Source organism: Morone saxatilis, unplaced genomic scaffold (genome assembly GCF_004916995.1).
Source record: "Morone saxatilis isolate NCDOM2014 unplaced genomic scaffold, NCSU_SB_2.0 Contig7, whole genome shotgun sequence".
Taxonomy (NCBI): domain Eukaryota; kingdom Metazoa; phylum Chordata; class Actinopteri; family Moronidae; genus Morone; species Morone saxatilis.
The window spans coordinates 7,961,853-7,982,881 of NW_023340246.1; the positions used below are offsets into that span (position 1 = coordinate 7,961,853).

Consider the following 21,029-nt stretch of genomic DNA (forward strand, 5'->3'; position numbering starts at 1 on the left):
AGAAAACTCTGTGAGAAACTTTCTGAGCCAATCTGCTAAACTCGCATTCAAATGTATCCTATTTGTGCGTGTGTAATGTTTTCTGAAAGGTTAAAAATGACATTTGGATCGTCCCATGAATGCTGTTTTGTTTGTGAGGCTTCCACTCATTAATGCATCTTCTTATTCACCTGCAAGAAGCTCCTGCAGTTTCACACTGAGGGCGTCGGGATCCTGCTATGTCACAGATGAAAGCCTAGTCACACACCACACTTAATCCTCGAGCTTAGTAATAGCAGTCCATTTAAGTGTGCAAAAATGCATCATGTCGCATCTGTGCAGGTCTTATATTAAAATGGCTTTTCTTTGCAGATGGTAAAATTGCCGGCTGAGTAATAACCTTAAAAGCATTTTATTGTACGTACAGTATCACATGCATAATGATAAGCGTACTTCACCTTCCGTGCATCTACTTTGTTAGAGAACTGTCAATATGACAAGTATGCAAAAACAGGTACTTTGATAATGGTTATTTCTGTAATGAGCTACTGCAAGATCAGATGCTCTTCTGCCTCCTGTGCCACTCAGGTGAAGAGCAGCTTGGAAAAAATAATTTCCCTGATAATTGGCCAAACAGGCAGCAATGACCCTTGCCCTACTGCTCTTGATAAATTGGTGTAAACCATTCATTGAATCAGTGTATTTTAATTACTGCTCCCACTCTATTTGCCTAAATATGAATGTATATAAATAAATGCATTGCAATGTGGTTGCAATGTTTAATTAAAAGAAATAAAGTAAACTAGAAATTAAGTTACTTTAGTGTTCTCGGACAAGACAAGGCATGAAATGAATAATCATTTTGATAAATAGAGTAAAATATATTGATGAATCAATAATTTACAAAATTATTAAAACAAATACAATGTTATTTTATTCTTCCTATTTTCATAGAAACAGGGTTTAATTTATTTTTATTTAATTATAGAAAAATGTATTTCAATTTTTCCCAATCACACTTCTATTTCATGTGACATTTTATAATAAGTCACCAGTCACATCCCAGATCATACACCCTGAGCCTCTTGCTATATACTAACTAGAATCTGCTGCTGTACATAAAAACATCATACAGAAAGTAGTTACTGCTTTTACGGCTAACTAGCAGCTAAGGTTGGCATGTGAACATTCATTATTACTCAGCATCAAAGTGAGTCAAAGAGTCAATGTTAGCAGCCGCTAGGTGGTTAATACAGATTTATCTCTGCAGCATTGTGAAGTGCAAAAGAAGCGAAGAGTCTTCCTCTTTGGCTGCTGCAGCTAACAGGAGCTAGCTAGTTAGCTGACAGCTGCTGAGCTTGTTAAAGTGATGGAGCAGGCATTGGTGACATTACCACTGTCATGAAGTGACATTATATATTATATAATAATATAGTATTGTATAGAATAAAGTGTCATTTTGAAATAAAAATGAACTCAGAATAATGTGTTATTAGTTATAATAATATGTTATGTTACTTCATACTTATTCTTTTTATTCATATGATTATTTATTTCATAATGTATCTTTCATTTATGTAATACTATAGGGTCCCATACATTGAGTCATGCAGTCATGGCTTCTCACCTCGCACCACAATGGTGGTGGACTTCTTGGCCGGGTTTCCCACGTTGTTGCTGGCCACGCAGCTGTATACCCCCGCCTCATCTGAGCTGATGGCTGGAAGTGTGAGCGTGCCCCCCTTCACCACGCTCCTTTGCGGCAGGCTGTCATTGCTGCTGACCCAGGTGAGAGTGGGGGGTGGCTCGCCTCCTGTGGTGATGCACACCAAGGATACCGTCTGGCCCGGATTCACCACGATTGGATCCTCCACCAGCAGCTTGATGGACGGGGAGGCTGTGGAGGAAGAGCGTGTAGAGAAGGATTGGCAGAAGATGGACAACTTTGGCAGTTTTGACAGTTACAGTATATGTCAGTTGAGATACTGCACACACTATTTTTCTCCATGTCTATCCTGCATTTATTAAGACACCTTTATGGATTACTGCAAAAAAAATGTTTTTGTATACTGTTAATCTTACAGAAAAGTCAATAGGCTTATATTACCTGTCTTATTTGTAAGTCTGAAGATAACACTGCGGTCAGGGATCCCACACACATTTCTGACGGAGGCGATGCAGCTATAGTTGGCGTAGTCTTGAGGGCGCAGGTTCTTCAGCTTCAAAATCTTCGTTTCCCCCTGCAGCTCAGACCAAACCAACACTGGTATGCAAATGTGTGCAAAAGTATCAACATAATCAAGTAAAAGAAATGCAGAAAAACTAGGTACTGGGCAGGAGATGACAAAGGCCACACAGCTCCAAAGAAAGGTCAAAGAGATGAATATGTATACAGTTTCATCAAAGACAAAAATAAAAAGAAAAGGTAGTGGTTCAAGAAAAGTGTAAAATCACTACAAAAAATGATGCAGTTATTTTTCAAGGAAATTAATGTGTCAGCTTGCTCAATACCAAGTGGATTACTTTCCAGTCAATGGGCCGGCACTATTTCCACCATTCAGCTACAGAAATATGGATGGACTCAGTAGGGGATCTCTCCACAGAAACGGCTATCTCACTAAGAATACGCGTTTGATTCTAGCCTGGCCTGTCAACCGTGAGCCCCGCCCAGAAGGCTTTGATGAGGATGTGAACCTTTGATCTGGCTGACTCCAGTGTGTGGGTGTTGGGTTGGAGGGGGAGACGGCAGATTAAAACATGAGTCAGCCACACGCTGCGGCAGTCCACACAATATGGCGATCACTCACGTCTTTCAAACCCTTTCATACCCTATACCCAATGAGGCTCATGGATAACCTAATTGTATTAGATTAGCCATGGAGCCCACACTCAACTTCCTGTCTTTCTCTGTCACCTCCTCTGCTTCTTTGCAGATATCAGGAGATGAGGTCCGTGTTATTCAGAGCGCAAGCTTTACTCACAGCGGGGGAGGGGGGGGGGCAGATTGGAAGGAAAATCTATTTAGAAAATGCAAGGGGCAGAGAAAGGAATGGAAAGGACAAACGCATTAAACCGAATTGGACTGGGGGATTGATGGCCATATTGATGGAAAGATTGAACGCTAAAGTACACAAGAGCATCAGGAATGGGACTTATGGGCGTCAGTAAAGGGCAAAGAAATTTTGGAGGAGGGTATTGTCCCTGTCAGGTAAAACTTATATTTTTTCAGTTTTGTCTTTGGTAACACAAAAAGCAAAACCAGCTTCATAAACTCAAAATGCATGGTGATAAAGATGAAAATGAGGGCATTTTTCATGCAAGCAGCAGGAAAGATGTTGACTACACGAGGGCCAATAAAATAAGTCTAGCAAAAAAATATAAAAAATACCATAATTGACAAAAATGTGATGTGTGCCTCAGCTGGGTGATGAGCAATATGTTACTAGCTGGGTATTTAAATGGTTATTTTCTCAACATCTAGACAACATGCTCAAACAGGACAGCACACCGCAAGGAAACATCATAAACATCAAAACATATTGACTACTATAAAGAGGTGGGAATCTGACGAGAGATGAGCAATGGCTCCATTATACCTTCGATAATTGTGCCATTCTCTGGCACTTTGTGGGGGAAATTATGGAGCGAGAGGTGGAGAAAGTAACAGACAGCGGAAAGGACAGGGTTTCTACAATAAAAGCACGCCTCACTTAATTATGAACCTGTTCTCCGTACAGAGTTTGAAATGCCACCACTGCATTTCTACAGTATCAGTGGGGATATAAAAAAACATTTGGTAGGTTGAAAAGGTGCAAGGGAATGGAGCTGGAATGAAGAATAATGGAGGGAGAAAGGTAAAGAGACGAACTTAATTCACAAATCTACCTAGCCAAAATGGAGGCCTGGCTGCATTCTAATGGACTCAACTCAAGCCTCTAGGCTCAATTTCGGTCAGTTACGAATTTGTAACTCAATTGTCTGAGTATGTTTCAGGCAAGTTCAGACATATTGTTGAAAAATAATGTTATTAGCCATTTATATGAGCAAATTACTAGGAGTTTAGTAAGGATTTATTTGGGGTTGAACTCACACAAAGCTAATCTCTGGGTTTGGGTTGCGCTCAAATTCCCAGACCCAATTAAAGCTTTAATAGAGGGCAGGATGAAGGAGCGAGGGAAGGAGAAAAGAGGTATGAAGAGCAGGATGGAGAAGGGACGAGTGTCTGATGAGGCCCAGTTGTGCAGCTTCTTCAGCCTCCTTCACCCACTCCATTAGTTCCCAGCCATCTTTTTTCATTTGGCCAAACATCAATTTCACTTCCTTTTTCCTCCCTCTCTGTTTCTTAAGCCTCTTTTTCTTCTCTCGGATGTCTTTTCTCTGTCTCTTAGATTTCCAATACCTTGGTCGCTCAATTCAACATAAATCGCATTCAGCGTTTCAAAAAACTACAATTCCCTTACTAGTGACAGAACAATCTCAGTCAAGTCTTTGTCAACCGCACAAGATCCTCTTTAGAACAAAAGATTCTCAATTTTCAAATTGTAAAGAAAATCCAACTGATTCAGAAGAGAATCCAATCTTTCTGTGTCTGCAATTTCTCAATATGTATGTAACTATGTGAAACTGGGTTAGTGAAACTGATATTGCTATTCATGGGGTTAATGAGTACAACTTTTACTATCCCATAGCACAGAAATGGGTGGTGTTAGGGTTTGGGGTGAAGATGTGAAACCAAATAAAAACAAGACACATTCCAAATGGTATGGCAATGGCAAATAAAATAGCAACACTATTATTACAGTATTTCATGTTGCAATATGTCACCTTTGTAACAAGATGTTGTGTTGATTCATTAATTAGCTACTGTGGCTTACTCATCTCTGCTGTAAAAATGCAGGAATAGTGTTGTGACGGCGTTTTGTTGCACTTCTTACTCATTGTCAGAAGAGGTTGATGAAGGTCATTATTTACATACTTGTACTAGTGTCTATTTAAGGCCCTACAGTATATGTAGAACATGACCCTCAATGTGTTGCGCTTTAAATGCATTAGAATTTCTATTACTAGTAATAACAATATGGCCATCACTGTCAAAGAGAGAGATCTTTTGTTTCAAGATTACAACTGAAACATTAATTAGCAAAAACACAACACAACGTTTTTTACACACAGAACTTAGCAATCATAGTTGCAAGCAAACACTGTAATACACACAGCGTCTCATGGTGAGAGAGCACTGTGTCATAAGAATTTGATCATGTTAATAAATTCCAAACCTGCTCTGCTGCTTCAATCTAGTTGCAACAACAACATTAGCTTTTCCCACTTATTTTGGTTACACACAGAAGGGTGCCACAGATGCAACTGGTCACGAGAGCATCTCTTAATATGAGAGCACGTGGTCTGAAAGAGCAAATGTAGCTTTGCCTTCAAAAGCTTATTATGACCGTTGCATCTCTATCCTCTATCAGCCTTTTTATCCTTCCTTTGTAGTGAGCAGAGGGAGGGCAAAACGTCTTTATGACAGCCAGCACAGAGCACCATTAAAACACTCCAAAAACTACTCAACTTTCATATTCAACTGGCAACAGCTATAAGCCTTTTACAATGAATAAAACAATACACCTTTCTTTGTATGTACTATTCTCTCTGATTTGACGCTTTCATCCATATCACGTTGCCTCTGTCTTACCTGAGTGAAAAACGGCTCATAGATCTCCACTCCCTTGTCGGAGCCCTGCGTCAGGACCTCTCTGCCACGATGCCAGCTGTAGCGGACGGGTGGGTTGGAATTGGCCACACAGCGCAGAAACACAGTCCTCTCATAGTAGAACTGTTCCTTAGCTTCTCCTATACTCTGATGCACGGTTACCACTGGGTCATCAAGGTCTGCAAGAGGGAGCACAAACGGAGAGGAGAAAAATTATCAATAAACACTTTTCCATGAGTTGTTCAATTGATTGGATCAATCAATCACCATAGGCCACATTTCAAGCATAAATATATATTTGCCTAGCTGTGGTAGCAGAACACAAAGCAGAAGTAAAATCTTTATATCATCAGTAAACACAAACACAATCTCCCACGATCCGTGTGTCTTCACTGTGGTTAAAGATCTGACCGAAAGGGTCAGAATTCTCATTGCATTAGGAGAGCCAGTTATCAGCATTACACACAGGGGTCGATCTGTGAAAGGAGGTGAGAAGCCCTCTACTTGAACTACTTAAGTCAATAGGATGCAGCCCAAGGGCACATTGACTTCCCAGTCAATGAGCGAGCCGCTATGTGTTCCAAGTCGCACTCCATTGAGAGCTTCAAACATGAGCAGGGATGACAAATACTGTGCACAAAATGATGTTTGATGTCCGTCACTTCAAAGAATAATGTTTGGCTGGCCTCAGCTCCGATTTAGGCATTCTGTGATTTGACACATCTGTTACTCTACCCCATTTTCCCAGCAGATCTGAGGAAAGTTTTACCCCAGCGCTAGACGGTTGGTTGTTTGAGAAAGCGCTTGTGGTTGATTAAATGGATTCAAAGTTAATCATCTTACCCGGCTATCGCATTAAGCCTTGGCAAATGGTGTTCATCATAGCTGTGGTGTCTTTTAGCATGCTAATACTCGCCCTTTAGATTATGTCCATTTGCACGCTCAAAGAACGTGGGGAGCTAGCTGTTTCCCTTTCATCTCCATCCGAGATGCAATCAGTTTTTAACATGAGCAAAAAGGCAATTTTAAGTGAGAGGATGAGAGAAGCAAGTTATCCCTCATGCTAAAATTCTAACTGATAGAGGCTGACCTTTTGCATATAAAGTGGGAAGTGATTGAGTGTATTAATGAGTGAATTAGCGTATCAGTGAGTGAGCAACAAGGTGGATGATTGAGTGATCGAGAGAGCTGGTGTGTGAATATGTGTGAATATGTGTGTGTGAGAGAGTGCAAGCAGCTTACAGTAAATGAATACCCAAATCTTTAACGATTATAAGCCTCCCGAGAAAAACTACACACGCCTTAGGTATTATTAATGGATGAATTCATCGCTTTTAATTCAGTAGCGGTGGCCCACCCCTGGATTTGCTGAGGATCAGGCCCTAATCAAGGCGCCTGTGGGCCACAGTGCACAGCATCCAGCCTCGATGCACCAGCCAGAGAATGCTGATTCCTCAGTTTCATTAAAGACATGTTCTGCCCTACAGCCCCTTAATCAAAATCTAGCAGCGGTCAATACTTCATCCAGGATCCATTACAGTGTCTCAGGTAAGAGCAATTACCTTTAGGGAGTTGGGCAAAAACAGGGGAGGGGGGTGACAACGCTCCGGAGAAGACAGAGCGATTGCGGTGCCATTTTAGAGGAGCAGATTGCTCTAAGTAAATACACTGATTCATTACAGAGAGGAGGGGGAGAGTATGAATCCTACATCTTATCTGTGACTCTACCCGGCTTCCCTCTCATCTGTTTCCCTGCTTCAAACAGTCAATTTACCAACTGTGGCAGAAATGGAGTGATTCATTGACAGCCCTATCTACCTTGGGATACACGTGTCTTTGAACGTCAGACCTGATAGGAGGTTGTCTCTTTTTTTTTTTCCTTGTGGTGACAAGAGTGCGAGGGTGTGTTTCTGTATGTTTGTGCATCGGTTTGAGCTATTAATAGGGCCGAAATGATATGCAGAGAAGAAGTGTATGCTAGGAGCGCAAAGAGATAAATATGGAAATATGGAAATGTACGCACTGGATTAAAATTTGATGAATTTCAAACAAAATTCCACCTCCACCATCAGTCTTTCTCCCGTAAGGATGTTGTGTGTGTGTGTGTTGTGTGTGAGTGCGTGTCACTCTTGTGCAATTAGCTTCTGAAGTCACGCTTGACTGATTGTGAAGCTTAAATCCCCGAGCCCAGAGGAAAACTGCGGTGTACAGGCTGCCTGCGCCAGAGTTGTTAGGGTTTGTAATTGCAGGTTTATGGGTTCACAGGCCGGTAAATCTGCCCATGTACAGCTAAACGCTCCAGCGAGCTAACCTTAGCATCACTCCCTCTCACTCCCACCGACCATGACAAGTCTCAAAGCTCTGGGTTTGTCTGATATTAAGACACGGGGGTGGGGCAGCGTGAAACAAATGTGCGAACGCCAGACGCATTATGCGTGCGAGTCGGAGGAGGTCTCACAAGACAAGCAGAAACAAAAAGGGTATAAGATTCCTTACCAATCTTTTTATGCTCTCAAGTGACAAAAACCTGAAGATGTTGAATAGCAGAAAGCAGATTTCTACCTTATAGGCCTACCAAAACATTTGTTGGACAAATAGGCACAAGTGAGTGGTGTGGATAATAGAGAAGATGAAGATTAAAGAAGGTGCTTCATTATCACATCAAACCTTAGCTCCTTCCTTTCATGTCCCCCAACCCCCGCCCCACCAAAAAAGCAGACACCTGCACGAAAACTCACACACATTACCTCACTCCACCTACCCACACCCAGCCACCCACACATACACACACACACACACACCAACATCCTTGTACAGACCCACACACCCCGTTTTTAGGGCTGTCTCTCGGGTGTTGATCTAATGCGAGTTCTTTTCAGTTTTTTCTCAGCTTTGATGTCTTTCACTCTCTCTGCCTGATGTGCTGAAGTCACCTGGGAGGAGAACACCTATCAGGCTCCCAGGCTGTCAGCCATGAGCGACAGAGGCCTGCGATTAATTTCACCTAATCACTGTCCCAGCTTGATTACCAGCGGGAGCCGTTGACCTGGATGACATTTGTGCGATGTCTTTCATGAGTAAAAACAGTCCTGTTATGTCAAAGATAAGCAATTTACTTTTATTTTGTGCCAAGGGACAAGGAGAGACAGCCGGAGAGAGAGACAGGGTCGTGGTCAGAGGGAAACAGAGACAAAAGGAGGAAAAGGAGGGTCGAGAGCGTGTAAAAACTTCTAATTTGCTGTTATCCAGATGAAGGGTTAATGAGGTGATGATACTGTATAGCAGCTGTCTCCTGCACTTATTCCAAATAAGGGTGACTTGCTCTCTTTGTAGTGTTTTTTTTTTTTTTTGTAGAAATATGGGCATGAGGCATAAGCGATTAGAGAAGTTATTACTTGGCAGCCTGCCCTGTGAAGGACCTCACCTTCACAGGCCCTCTTTTTTTAGAAGCTGCAAATCCTTAAAAAAAAAGATCGAGCCACCTCCACATAAATAGGAAGCAATAAGAGGTGAATTTATTTTCCGGCTCTTTAGACATTCTTTCACCAGACTAAATGTCCATCAGAGGAAACACCTGTTTTTAAATAAAATCCTCAGATTGATGAATAAAAACATTTAGATAATGGGCAGTGAGGATTAAAAACGATATTCAATGTCTGAGATACTTGCACGCTGATGCATAATGCGTGGGATCAATGCACTGTAAGAAGACGTAAAATTGCAAATAATGTGCAACATCAGTATACTATGTGTAAACACACTATATCAAATAAGACAGCACAAATAAAACATGATATAGATGGTTCATGCTGAATGGTGCGCTTTGATGCATTTCATTTATGTGGGTCAAAGGGTTAATAAGCCATATTGGTGATATATGACATCCGTCTCATGTGGAGGCCTCTGATGGAATATGTGAATCCGGCATGTAATTTACTGTCAGAACATTTCTTTTCCCTCCATCTCTCAACCCTGTGGCAACAGTGACCTCTATCTCACAGCTACACTCCACAATAACTAGCTGCTGCTAGCTGCATCTATTTGGTGTCAGCTGTTGCTTCATACTAAAGTGTGATTGTGGTGCCGGATGGATGTGTTTGGAGGGTGGGCGAGGGCAGGATGCGTCTATTTCTGCAATAAGTCCACTCTGACGATGGCGGCTGTGTAACAGAGATATCTCAGTAAACTGAATATCATTCTCTGAGACATGAGATAGGAGCGTGAGCCTGTGCTGCACTGCTCTGAGCGCTGTCGGGGGGATAAAAGGAGGGAAAGGAAAGAATCCAGGGAGAGGCTCATTCAGTCGGTGTGTGATATTTGAATGTGGCAGTGTAACACACATCTCTGTGTTGAGAAACACATAAACAGTGACTGGACACATCATACAAATGGGAAAGCTAAGTGCATCTCACCACATAAATAAAATGCTTTTGGAAATAACACTCTAGTAAGTTAGGAAGTTGTTGCTCCCAGCCATGAAATAGTCCCATGCAACTGCTGTTTTTACTGTTTACTATAACGTCATTTATTGAGCTTTAGAGGTGCTTGTGGGGGGATTTTCTTTCTTTCCCCCGATTTCAGTCTTTGTGCTAAGCCAAGCTAACCACCTGTTGACCTAATATTTACCGTACAGAAATGAAAGTGGTATCCATCTTTTTATCTAACTCAGCGAGAAATGCAATAATAATTGTCCTTTATGTACTGTATATATTACATTATATATGTCACACTTATATTGGGATTATTAAAAATTTTACAGTTTGCTTTTGTGATTTGGATTTAGGATGTCTATCAAATAATGACAGCAATCTGACGGAGATGATGAGTCATCTTTGGAAATCTGGACGATAATCTTCATTCGCTTTTTAATATGTGTCAAATGCATTGGTGAATACATACTTTTGCATGTAGCGGTTATCGCCACAGAGGTTAGGCATGCACAGTGTGAGTACTATTATGATATGCATTTAAGGCACTCACTCCATGTTTTTTTTATAACAATAATTAAAAATGTAGCACTCAAAGTGAAAGCAATGAAAGAGAGATAGCAATGTGCAAACACTATTCACATGCTTTTGAAAACACACCTAACTAGCTTCTTCTGTAATAAAGTCAATGTCATTGGCATTTACCATTTCTAAATAAATAAAAAAGCAAACAGTAACAAATGAATCAGTGTTTTTGTTCTGGTTGTATCAATACAATAATAATGAATATCCAAAGGCTTGTGTCACATTAATAAAACATTGCCTGTTTATTAGGTTAGGTGGCTTTGTCTTTATAAATGTGTGAGTGTGTCTTGGGTACAATTTATTACAACTCATAACTCCCCATCCAGGCTTTAATCTTTCAAATTTGGAACAGAAATGTAATCAGTGGGTCAGCTAGGGGTAGTAACAACTGTTTTAATACACTGTAAAGGGGCTGACCTTTGAGACTGGGGTTTTATAAAGGCTATTCTTCTGTCTCTGCCAGGAACACAGCAAGGGGGAGTTTGGACAAGTTGGGTTAAGGTTTGTAAAGGGCAACGTACCACCCCTGCCATGGCTGCTGTTTGGCATGCCTCTGTGGTACTGTGTAACAAGTCCTGAATTATTCATTAAGCATTTCCACATTCCTGCTTTAACTTCAACTTAAATTTCTTCTGGGGGAGGAGGGAGAAAGCTTCTTTCCTTTTTCTTTTTTTATAAAACCTTCTATACTTGGCTTCCTCTCCCCCTTGCACTCTATCTCTCTCACTCTCTCTATCTCTCCCTTCTTTCTCCCTCTATCATAGGATATGCACTGGGCATTAACGTAATGGTAACTAACTCCCTCTCTGAGGCCACAGTCATCATGCTTGGTTAAGTGTAATTACTGCCTATTAAAGTAGCAATGCAAAATGGAGTCAGTGGAGCGATGGTGAACGATACAGCATGCTTCGTTGTTGGTAGTAGAGTAGACTAAATGGATGCAGAGGACAATGGTGTTGTTAGTATTGCAAGAAGATACCCTAATGTGTAGTAAAGTGGCCTTGTCCCCTCCAGTTACTGACTGCTAATGTGTAAAAAACAAACAAAAATGATTTAGATAATATACAATATGGATCTAAAAAAGCATTTTATTTGTAATATAAACAAACCTCCAGAACGCAATAGAGATTTTTGATTGCTCTTATTCCCTTGAAGTCAAAACTATGCAAATATATGATATTTAAGCTCAAAGAGTGCGTGACGTTTCCCTCTAGCCAGATGAAGTCATCCTGCACTGTGCTGTTTCAACTGTTGCTTTAAGAGCTGGAGCTGTGTTCGGGAAGCTGCAGCCCACTTAGGACTGCTGCACCTCCATCTTCCTCAGTGACAGTGCTTTTCCAATTATGCTGTCTTTGGAGAAACACTGAGTGTCTGTAGGTGTGTGTACAAGAACAGTGTGTGTATGTGTGTGTGTGCACATGGACAAAGTGTGTGATAAATGGCGGGGCAGACGTCAGCAGCCTCACAGCAGAGCCTGCAACCCCTCACTTCCTTCCAGCGATGGAGATGAGGAAATAATGAGGCCCAATTCGACTCTGTGTGTGTGTCTCTGTGTTTGTGTTGTGTGTGTTAGGGGGTAAGGAGTAATGAATCTCCTCTTCATCCTCTCCCTTAGACAGTGGCGTCTGCCTCAGCCCATCTCCTCTCTAATTCATCTCCCTAGAAAACAAACAGGCCACAGAGCACTGATCTAAACAGCAACACCTAGAAAAGCCACCATTAAAGTTGGAGGCAAAGCACCAGTGACATGATGGAGTCCTTTTCTGGTTTCAGACTAATGACCTTCTCTTTTGTTTGGTTCGGACAAAGAGCAGTGAAGGTTGGGACATCTTACCTTAATGATGATTTGAAAGCATTTTCTAATGTCACAGGCTATTTTCTTCAAATTTGATACCTATAATAACAGTATTGGCAACAGTGTATCCTAATGGCTTACGAGGTACGGAGTATAGGAGGAGTTCAACCTGTTGTGTTGTTGTATCCGAGAAAATAACAAGATATTTCATTAATTTGACAGCAGGCCGGCTTCCAGGTGGCTGGTGCTCGTTGACCGCTGACGTAATGTCTAATCTATGAGCACACACTGCAGTTCTTTTAATACGCCATAAAACTGGCAATTAAACATCCTGGCAAACAATGAATCCACATCGGTCACCTCATACTGTACTGTACGAGCGAGTGTGCACATCTAACCCACAAAGAGACATCATATATTTGTAAACAGTCCTGCCCTTCTGGACATTATATTAAGTGTGAACCTATCATGACCCCGCCATTGGTTTGTGGAATACCGTTTTGATGCCTCCAGTTTGGCATTATGGTCATCACCATGTTGGTTTTTCGGTTGATTTCAACTCATTCATAGCAGGAAACAATGCTGGCTTCACTTGTCTTTCTCGTATTATAGTACACTAAATGTTTCTGGAAACCTGACCTGAGAAATAGGCAATGCAATAACAGAATTTTGATTCATATTTGATCAGCACTGCCTAGTTTCACTGGACAGACTCACTGAGAATGACTGAGAATGACAAAAGGTAGCCACGCCCTAAAGCATACCCTGCTTTATCGTCTATTTCACTCTAAATGGGGCCGTAATTTACTAAAGGAACACTATGTTCTTATTTTATGTGTCTTGAGTGCTTTCAGGCAAAATTCCACAGCACATGTTTTATGGAACAAGACTTGAAACTAGCGATTGAGACCATAAACTCATTAGGAAACTCAGGTATTAAATCAAGTGAGAAGAAGGGTCATTTTGCACTTCCTTTAAATGGAACCGGTTTATTTTTGCCACCAAGGGAGATGCCCCCTGCTGGCCATTATACATTACTTCCACATTCCACTATTTGTGAATATCACAAAAACCAAAGCTCTGCATGATTTTTGTTTAAACAATATTTTTCAACTGATTTTTGCCGTTTCAAAACTTCATCCTGATGAGACGTCTTCAAACAACATCACATCATTCACAGGCAGTCACAAAATTAGATTTTTTTCTCCTCAAAAAATGTCTTTTTTATAAACAAGTAGAGCTTAAGATCAATCTCATCATTAGTCCTTGTGATTCATACTGTATAGTCAGATCTTGTAATTGGGATATTGTTGTCCATATCCAAAAATACTGCTGAAAAGATAAATAATAACTAGCTGTCAGTACATCATCTGTGGCCTTTCTTCACCCAGAGATAAAATATAAAAAATATGTAAAAAGACAGATAAGAGTGAAATTCTACACAACATAATCACATTAGCATACACAACACAAACACACTGTAGCATGTTTTAAGCTCCTGATGGGGAGAAAAACAGAGGCAGGAGATGAGGTTGACTCCACTATTCTGATTAAGGGCCCCTCCCAAGAGCAAGTCCTTGAAAGAATAATGGGCAGTCGTGAACTGGCTTTACCTCCATTAACCAAACCAGCAAACATTTACATAATGTACACATAATGTGCTGATTCATTCTGTCCTGATTCAAACAAGGCTCAGATAACTCACCATGGCTGTATCACACCATTCATCACGCCAGGTCATTTACATCCAAAAGCACTTAAGAGCCACTGCACATATATCTTTGTCTACATACATTATGGGATCTTTTCAGAAGATTGTATTATTCATCATTTTGTATCATAGGATCACATCATTCTGAGATACCAAGATGGCCTTCCTCAGCCTTTCTGGCACATGACTCTGTTTATACTCCCGAAATTGATGATAAAGATGCAATGTGAGGTATTGTATTGGTTGAATTAAATTTTACAGAGCATGGACTAAGCTGCAAATGGATCTGATAAGATGATGTATTTCACATCTATTTTGTTTTATTCTCTCCATGTGTTTTACATTCCAAAAACATGCAGGTTAGATGAATTAATCGATGGCTAAAGCCGTCCCTAAAACAGTGATGATCCAATCATAGCCTGGTGACTGTAACTATGCAGGGCAGGTCTGTAAAGCTTTGAATTTCTCCACATGTGTGAATTGGGCTGTAGTAAGAGTAAAACTCAGTATTTGAAGGTGGGTAGTGTATTTTTTTCAACCTTTCTAAAACCAAAAACACACAAGAAGAAAATTGGAATGCATTAAAGAATAACTAGTGCGTATTTAGTAGTGTTGTTGATTGAGTCAGGTCTAAATCTTGACATTTAAGTGCAAAGGATTAGAATTATACATTGTGCTATAAATATGCATAACCTCCCTTTACTGGTTGAAACTGGGCTACTGCAATTGAATTTCACTATTGCCTGATATATGGTATCAACAACCAACACCCCCTCCTCTCCTATAAAACCTCTCCCGACTCTGCACACTGTGGTAAAGATCCTCTGTCTATGTATGCCAAAGCTTATAGACACAAGCAAACACCTTTTTCAAATATGAGATGTATGGCTGTGATTCTCTGTGAGCTCAGGATAAATGAATGATAATTTGTGTAAAGAATGATAATACAAAATTTGATTGTAACTTAAAGTCAATGGCTTGAGTAAAGTTCATGATGAAGTCTTTATTTGTCATCGGGAGCAGCAGCTAGCAGAATATAGAGGTTTAGTTTGTATGCTCTAATGTAAGCTAAAAAAAACTTCAGCCTAGCATTACATTTAAACACAGTCCTCAGCCTAAAAACTTTTACTCTTAAAACATCTGAAGTGAAACAGTCTGAAAAAACAAACAAGAACGTGAGCTAACAGTCTGATCTCATATTCTTCCTTATAGTATATTTAATACAAGGAGTAATTAGCTCTATACAGTAATACAAGAACAATACTGTTTTTTATTGACATGTCTCATTCATCATCAACTGGTGAGGATGCTGACATTTTGCCTGCACATGCTGCTCGCCAGCTGGAAACAGTACAAATTCATCCAGAGATATATATTCAACCAACTCATGTAGCTAACGTTAACTAGCTACAGCTTATACAATCTGCTAGCAATAGTTAATAGTTAAGTTTTATCCATGAAACTGTCAAAATGAAAGCTTTATATGAGTAGAAGATGGTCCACCAGTTGACAATTATGTCTTCCTTCAATCTGACTCACAACTCAACCGATTGAACCTGCCTCCAGCACGCTTCATCCTAATGAACCCACTAATCAATAGGTTCCCCCCAGATCAACATCCCACACACTTATACCCAAATATATTACCTAGTCACTATAAAACGAGCCTCTTCTGGGTAAAGTGCAAATTCCAGTAATGAAGGGATGCAGGAGTTAATAGGAACTGCATAGGCCTCAGTCAGAACTGGATTCTTATCACCATGTTCTGTGTTTCTGTGATTCAGTGTTTCCTCCAAAACCCTGTGACTTCTCTTGCTCTGCACACACATTTACCCAGGTACCTTGCAGCATGGCGGCACGAACCGGACACCTGATGAGATAGGAAGCGCCAGTTATACTGACCGACTGGATAAAGCAAAGCCAGCATGGCCGCTAAACAAACACCATCAGCTGCTGTTTGGTCTCCGAGCTCCTTCATGAACTCCATCGATGGAAGGCAAACATAAAGCAGACACACTTCCCCAAGTCGGCCTCACACCACATGCTGCTGCACAGCGTTGCACAGCTGAGGAGGCGTATGCCAAGACAAGTTAAGCCTTTGACATGTGTGTGTGAGTCAGGACCTCACCGGTGGAGAGTGTGTTCATGCATAAGCATGTGCTTGAACCCAATGGGCAGCCTTTATTTTTGTTTCCTCTTGCACGCATGAGCACGCAAAGAAATGGACACACACATTCACACGTCTTCAATCTAGATGAATGCTGCTGTTGCCAAAAAAATGATTCAAGCTCAGACTCTTGCCCATGTGCCCACAATCACACACAAACACACAATATACTCATTCAAATTCTCTGGCTTCTGCACCAACAGTGTGGAGTAAGGGCTGTGTAAGTCCTCCCAGAGATAACACAGAGAAAGCAGACTATTGTCTTATTCTAATCCTTCTTTTGAAGGAGCACAGTGAGAAATATCAGGGAGAGTGAAGATGTGTGTGAAAGCTTCAGTAAGATGATATCGATATCCACAGTCCAGTAGGTTGCGTCTCAAAATATATGCACCACCTGATCCTCAGTATTTCACAGCTACTGACAAACTGGCACTGGCTGACTGGGCAGACAACATTAATATCATCTGCCCAACATTAGCATATGGACAAACAGCACAAAGTGCTTTTTCTTTCTTGTGAACTCTGGGAAACTTGACTGCATTACTTTTTTTTCTTTTCTGCACTCCATCTCTGTGTTCTCAATTTATTCCGTTTAGCCACGCTTGTTCAGACCATTTTAAAGTGAGTTTTAAAGTGGTCCTTTATCGCAGCCTGTACAGTAAATGCTGACCTGGACTGAGCAGGTTTAAGGAACAGCAATTTGTTTTCCATTTGTCCATTAGCTGAAATCATTCTGTTTCACTCTCTCTGAGTTAATTTGACAACCTGTATATTTGGGCACCAATAATTGACTTTAAGATTGTATTGTTTATCAGTGGGAAGTGGAGTTGTGCTGGATTCATACAGCAGATTAATATTAGGGTTGCAACAGTGACTTTCAGTATTGATTAACTGGTCAATTATTTTTTTCAAAGAAATGATTTGAATAACTTAAACATTTAGTCTACAACATGCTGGAAAATTGTGAAAAAGGCCCATCACAGGTTCACAGAGTCCCAGGTGGGGACAAAAACACATTAATTTTCAATACTATCCAAATGTGAATCCTCATATTGTGCGTCTGGAACCAGCACATTAGTTGTGTATATATATATATACATATATATAATATTTTGTATTTACTAGAATAAGCCAGAAGTGTGAAAAGCAGTGTAACAACATATCTCATGCCCTTGAACTCCTTCCTAATAGTTTGTTTTTTGGACGGTGGACAATGTCCCCTGGTTGCCTCATTGCCAAATTTCTTTTGGATATATTGTTCTGGCGATGGCCAATGAACTCTGAGCCTGCAATAAGCTGCCCCTACAGAACTCTTAAGCCCTCCTCGATCAGTCACTCAATGAAACATTAGATGCTCCAGCAAAATTAATGCAGCTGAAATTAAATGAAAACACTGAAAAGTCTCCCCTGTAGGAAAAAGAAGTGAGCATCTTAAGCTTAAAATCGATCAGTGTAGGAGTTGGGCAAGGTTCTTTATTAACTTTGCAGAGGACCTTCCCCACAGACCTAACTGCCGACAAACACAACTGAAGTGTCAGCAGGTATAAAATGTGCTTAGATGGACTTCTGAGCTTTGTAAATACGTTAGCTTTGAGCTGGCTATATAGCTAATATCAGCTCCTCTGGGTTGCAGAGGTCAGTTATTACCATTAATTATCCCTTCCTGTTTTCATCTGCTGCTCACAGTCAACTCTGCAGAAAACTTTTACTCTCTGTATGTCTGCCTGTATGTATTTAGCCTTCATTTAATTTCATTGAAACTGAGGCAAGCAGGTTGTGGCTGCCTTTATGAAGAAGGGGGTTTTCTGAAAGTACACTTTGATCTAATAAAAGTGCACATATGAATAAGATCTCTAGTGTTTATTTTGAAAATTGAAAACATGACCCTTGATTCCAGGAAGCAGAAGCAAATAAATGGTCTCAAAAGAAAACCACTGCAGAAAGATCATTCAGGCTTTAAGCCTCTTAATGTAAAACATGCTGGTGCGTTGCGTCTGGTTATGTAGAGTATCTTCCCTTCGCAGTAACGGTGCAGTCCATTATAACTGCCAGTGTTATTTATTTTTCTTTTCTTGTGTGAACAGAGTGATACAAAGAGAGACACAAATGCAAGATACATCTGAAAGAGACAGCAAACATAATTCAAGGTGTTGTTTTTGGGAGGTCCAGCTCCAAAACACCAATTTTAATACCAATTAAAAATTGTAGCTGCAAACCACTAAAAATAGAATGTACGGCAGAGGCTCATCAATTAAATTCACCCCCAGGGGACAGCTGTAACATTACTCAGGAGGAATGATGCACTTTTGCTGGATGTGCAACATAACACAATGCTAGCTAATGAAGTACACACATACTGTGTTACAAGGCCAGATGCAAGGACATCATCAGGATAACAATTTTAAATGCTACTGTGCAAAATAAAAAAATATTTCACTTCCTTTGATGCATTTGCATAGAGGGAAAAAGAAAGAATGCCTGTTGATATGCATTATATTACTTATATTCAAAAATAATAATACTGTATTATTATTGTATTTGATATTATATTATATGCTATATCAAGGTATTATTTTCTATTTCTTTTATAAAAATATAATATATAATATATATTATACTTATATACACACAAACAGACACAAACATATGCATTGTGCGTATTAGATGTACTGCACATATATAACACAATGTAATTTATTATTATTATGTACTACTTATACAGTACCTATATGAGTATACTTTTCTACCTTATATTTCATGTTCTTTTATTTCTTTACCTTCTTATTTTATTTTTATTTTGTTAATTCAAATAGTTCTTTATCTGTTTTTCTGTTTCTTGTCTCTTTGCTGCTCCAACATGGGGATCAATTAATATATCTATGTTACTTCAAATATACAGGTCTGTAATTTTTGAGGACTGCACAATTAATCAAACTGTACTACGCCTATAGAACAACTGGAACTTCATCAATCACCAAATACCTAATCATTAGTTTGTATCCACACTCCCTGATTATCCTCAGGTCGGTCTCTTTCCAGTGCGTTATCTGGCTTCATTTCCACGTCTGCTCCTCCAGCTCTTTAGTGCAGCCAAGGTGAAATGGTGCACAGAGGGAACGAGGCTCTGACTGTCAGCTGCTCAGACGCATTCTGCCTCTGCTCTGCTGCTTCACTAAGGCCTTCCACAAGCTTTCTAAACAAGTTTCAATTCTACAACCTCTGCCCATGTCAGTCCAAATAAATAGATACAAGGCTGTGGCTCTCACACACACACACACACACAGGGGGAGAATAAGACACAGACAGGAAAGAAAATATGGAGTGGAGAAGAGAGGAGAAGCCCATAACTGCCAGAGTGTTACACTACCACAGCGAGACGCCAGTGTTACCACTCAAAAATGAATCAAATGAACTAGGTTTTACTGGAAAGGTGTCATGGACTGGATGGCTCAAGAGCAGCTTATTTAGCGCAAAAATGTTCTGCTCCACTGCCTCTTTCTTACCTCTGCGAGTGTAAATTGGATGTTTGGCAACAAATTAGGAGCAGAAAGGTCATCAATTTTCAAAGCTATAGCATGTTTTACTTTGCAGTTTGGCATGAAAAAGAAAGCAGGGATTTAGTGTTACTGAGGGGGCAAAGACTTAAGTAAAATTTTAAGGAGGTGGCTTAGAGATCTTTCGAACCAAACACGTTATTTTAAATGTATCTCTGCAGAATTTGTCGAAGCTGGAACAGCAGGATTAGAGATTGGCTCTTAATACAGCTGACTGCAAAACATATTAGTCATTGGATATAAAGGTTTTTCTTAGGGTCTGGCTGTGATGAAACCACAGCGACTCCCCCATCTCGCCACCCTTTCGACCACTCACTAGGTGAAATAAGACAATCAATGCCCAATCAATAAAAACAATAACTCTAAATCACTGTTTTCTTTGATAAATGCTAATGAACCTTGCTTGGTTCGCCGCATTCGTACAGATACTTTAAAAATAGAGAGGTTGCACTTACAGTCGATGGCTGTGTCAGGATAATAAGAGCATTTTAGCTTAATTAACATTCTCAGGAGAGCACAGGGGTCTCTTCGGATGCTCTACCTCTGAATAACTTCATTCATTTACACCAGAAATATGGAACGTTGCTATATTGGGCTGTGAGGTTTCATGTTGTTACACACTGATCCGCACTAATCGTCTGTGCTACAGCTGTCTGTGTTCACAGTTAGATTTTTCTGTATTTAAGAAATTTAAATCATTTTGGGTAAATTTAGAAAATAATATTCCAGCACTTCACATAATAATTTCTTTCCTATGACTTTAAATTGATTTAATACTAAAGGATACATCCTGGTTATAATTTAACTGCTGGCAGCTGCACATTGCTAAGAGACTGACTTTGTTGCATAATCGGAACTGTGAATAGAAACCTTTTCAGGGTCATGGCTGTCTGGAATGTGTCCTAACAGAGAGTCAGGCAGAAGACAAAGCAACACCATGGCCAGATATTCGCACAGTATCACAGATACAGACTCTGATAGTGGCACCTTTTCGGTCTGTTTCACTTGGATGTCTGTATAAACCAGGAAAAACACATAATAACGAATGGATAACGAACTCCACATAGAAAGGACCAAGTCAAAAAACTATTACTACTTTTT

The 21,029-nt window shown here is 40.2% G+C and overlaps 1 protein-coding gene across 1 annotated transcript in view; it reads right to left on the minus strand.

Moving 5' to 3' along the window:
* Positions 1-21,029, minus strand: part of LOC118340952 (MAM domain-containing glycosylphosphatidylinositol anchor protein 2-like) — a 105,211-nt gene that overhangs the window by 73,841 nt on the left and 10,341 nt on the right. The window contains exons 4-6 of the mRNA XM_035679119.1: positions 5,672-5,868; positions 2,087-2,219; positions 1,607-1,876 (exon numbers count right to left, since the gene is read on the minus strand). Coding sequence (XP_035535012.1) covers positions 1,607-1,876; positions 2,087-2,219; positions 5,672-5,868 — 600 coding nt within the window. The remainder of the gene's footprint in view (positions 1-1,606; positions 1,877-2,086; positions 2,220-5,671; positions 5,869-21,029) is intronic.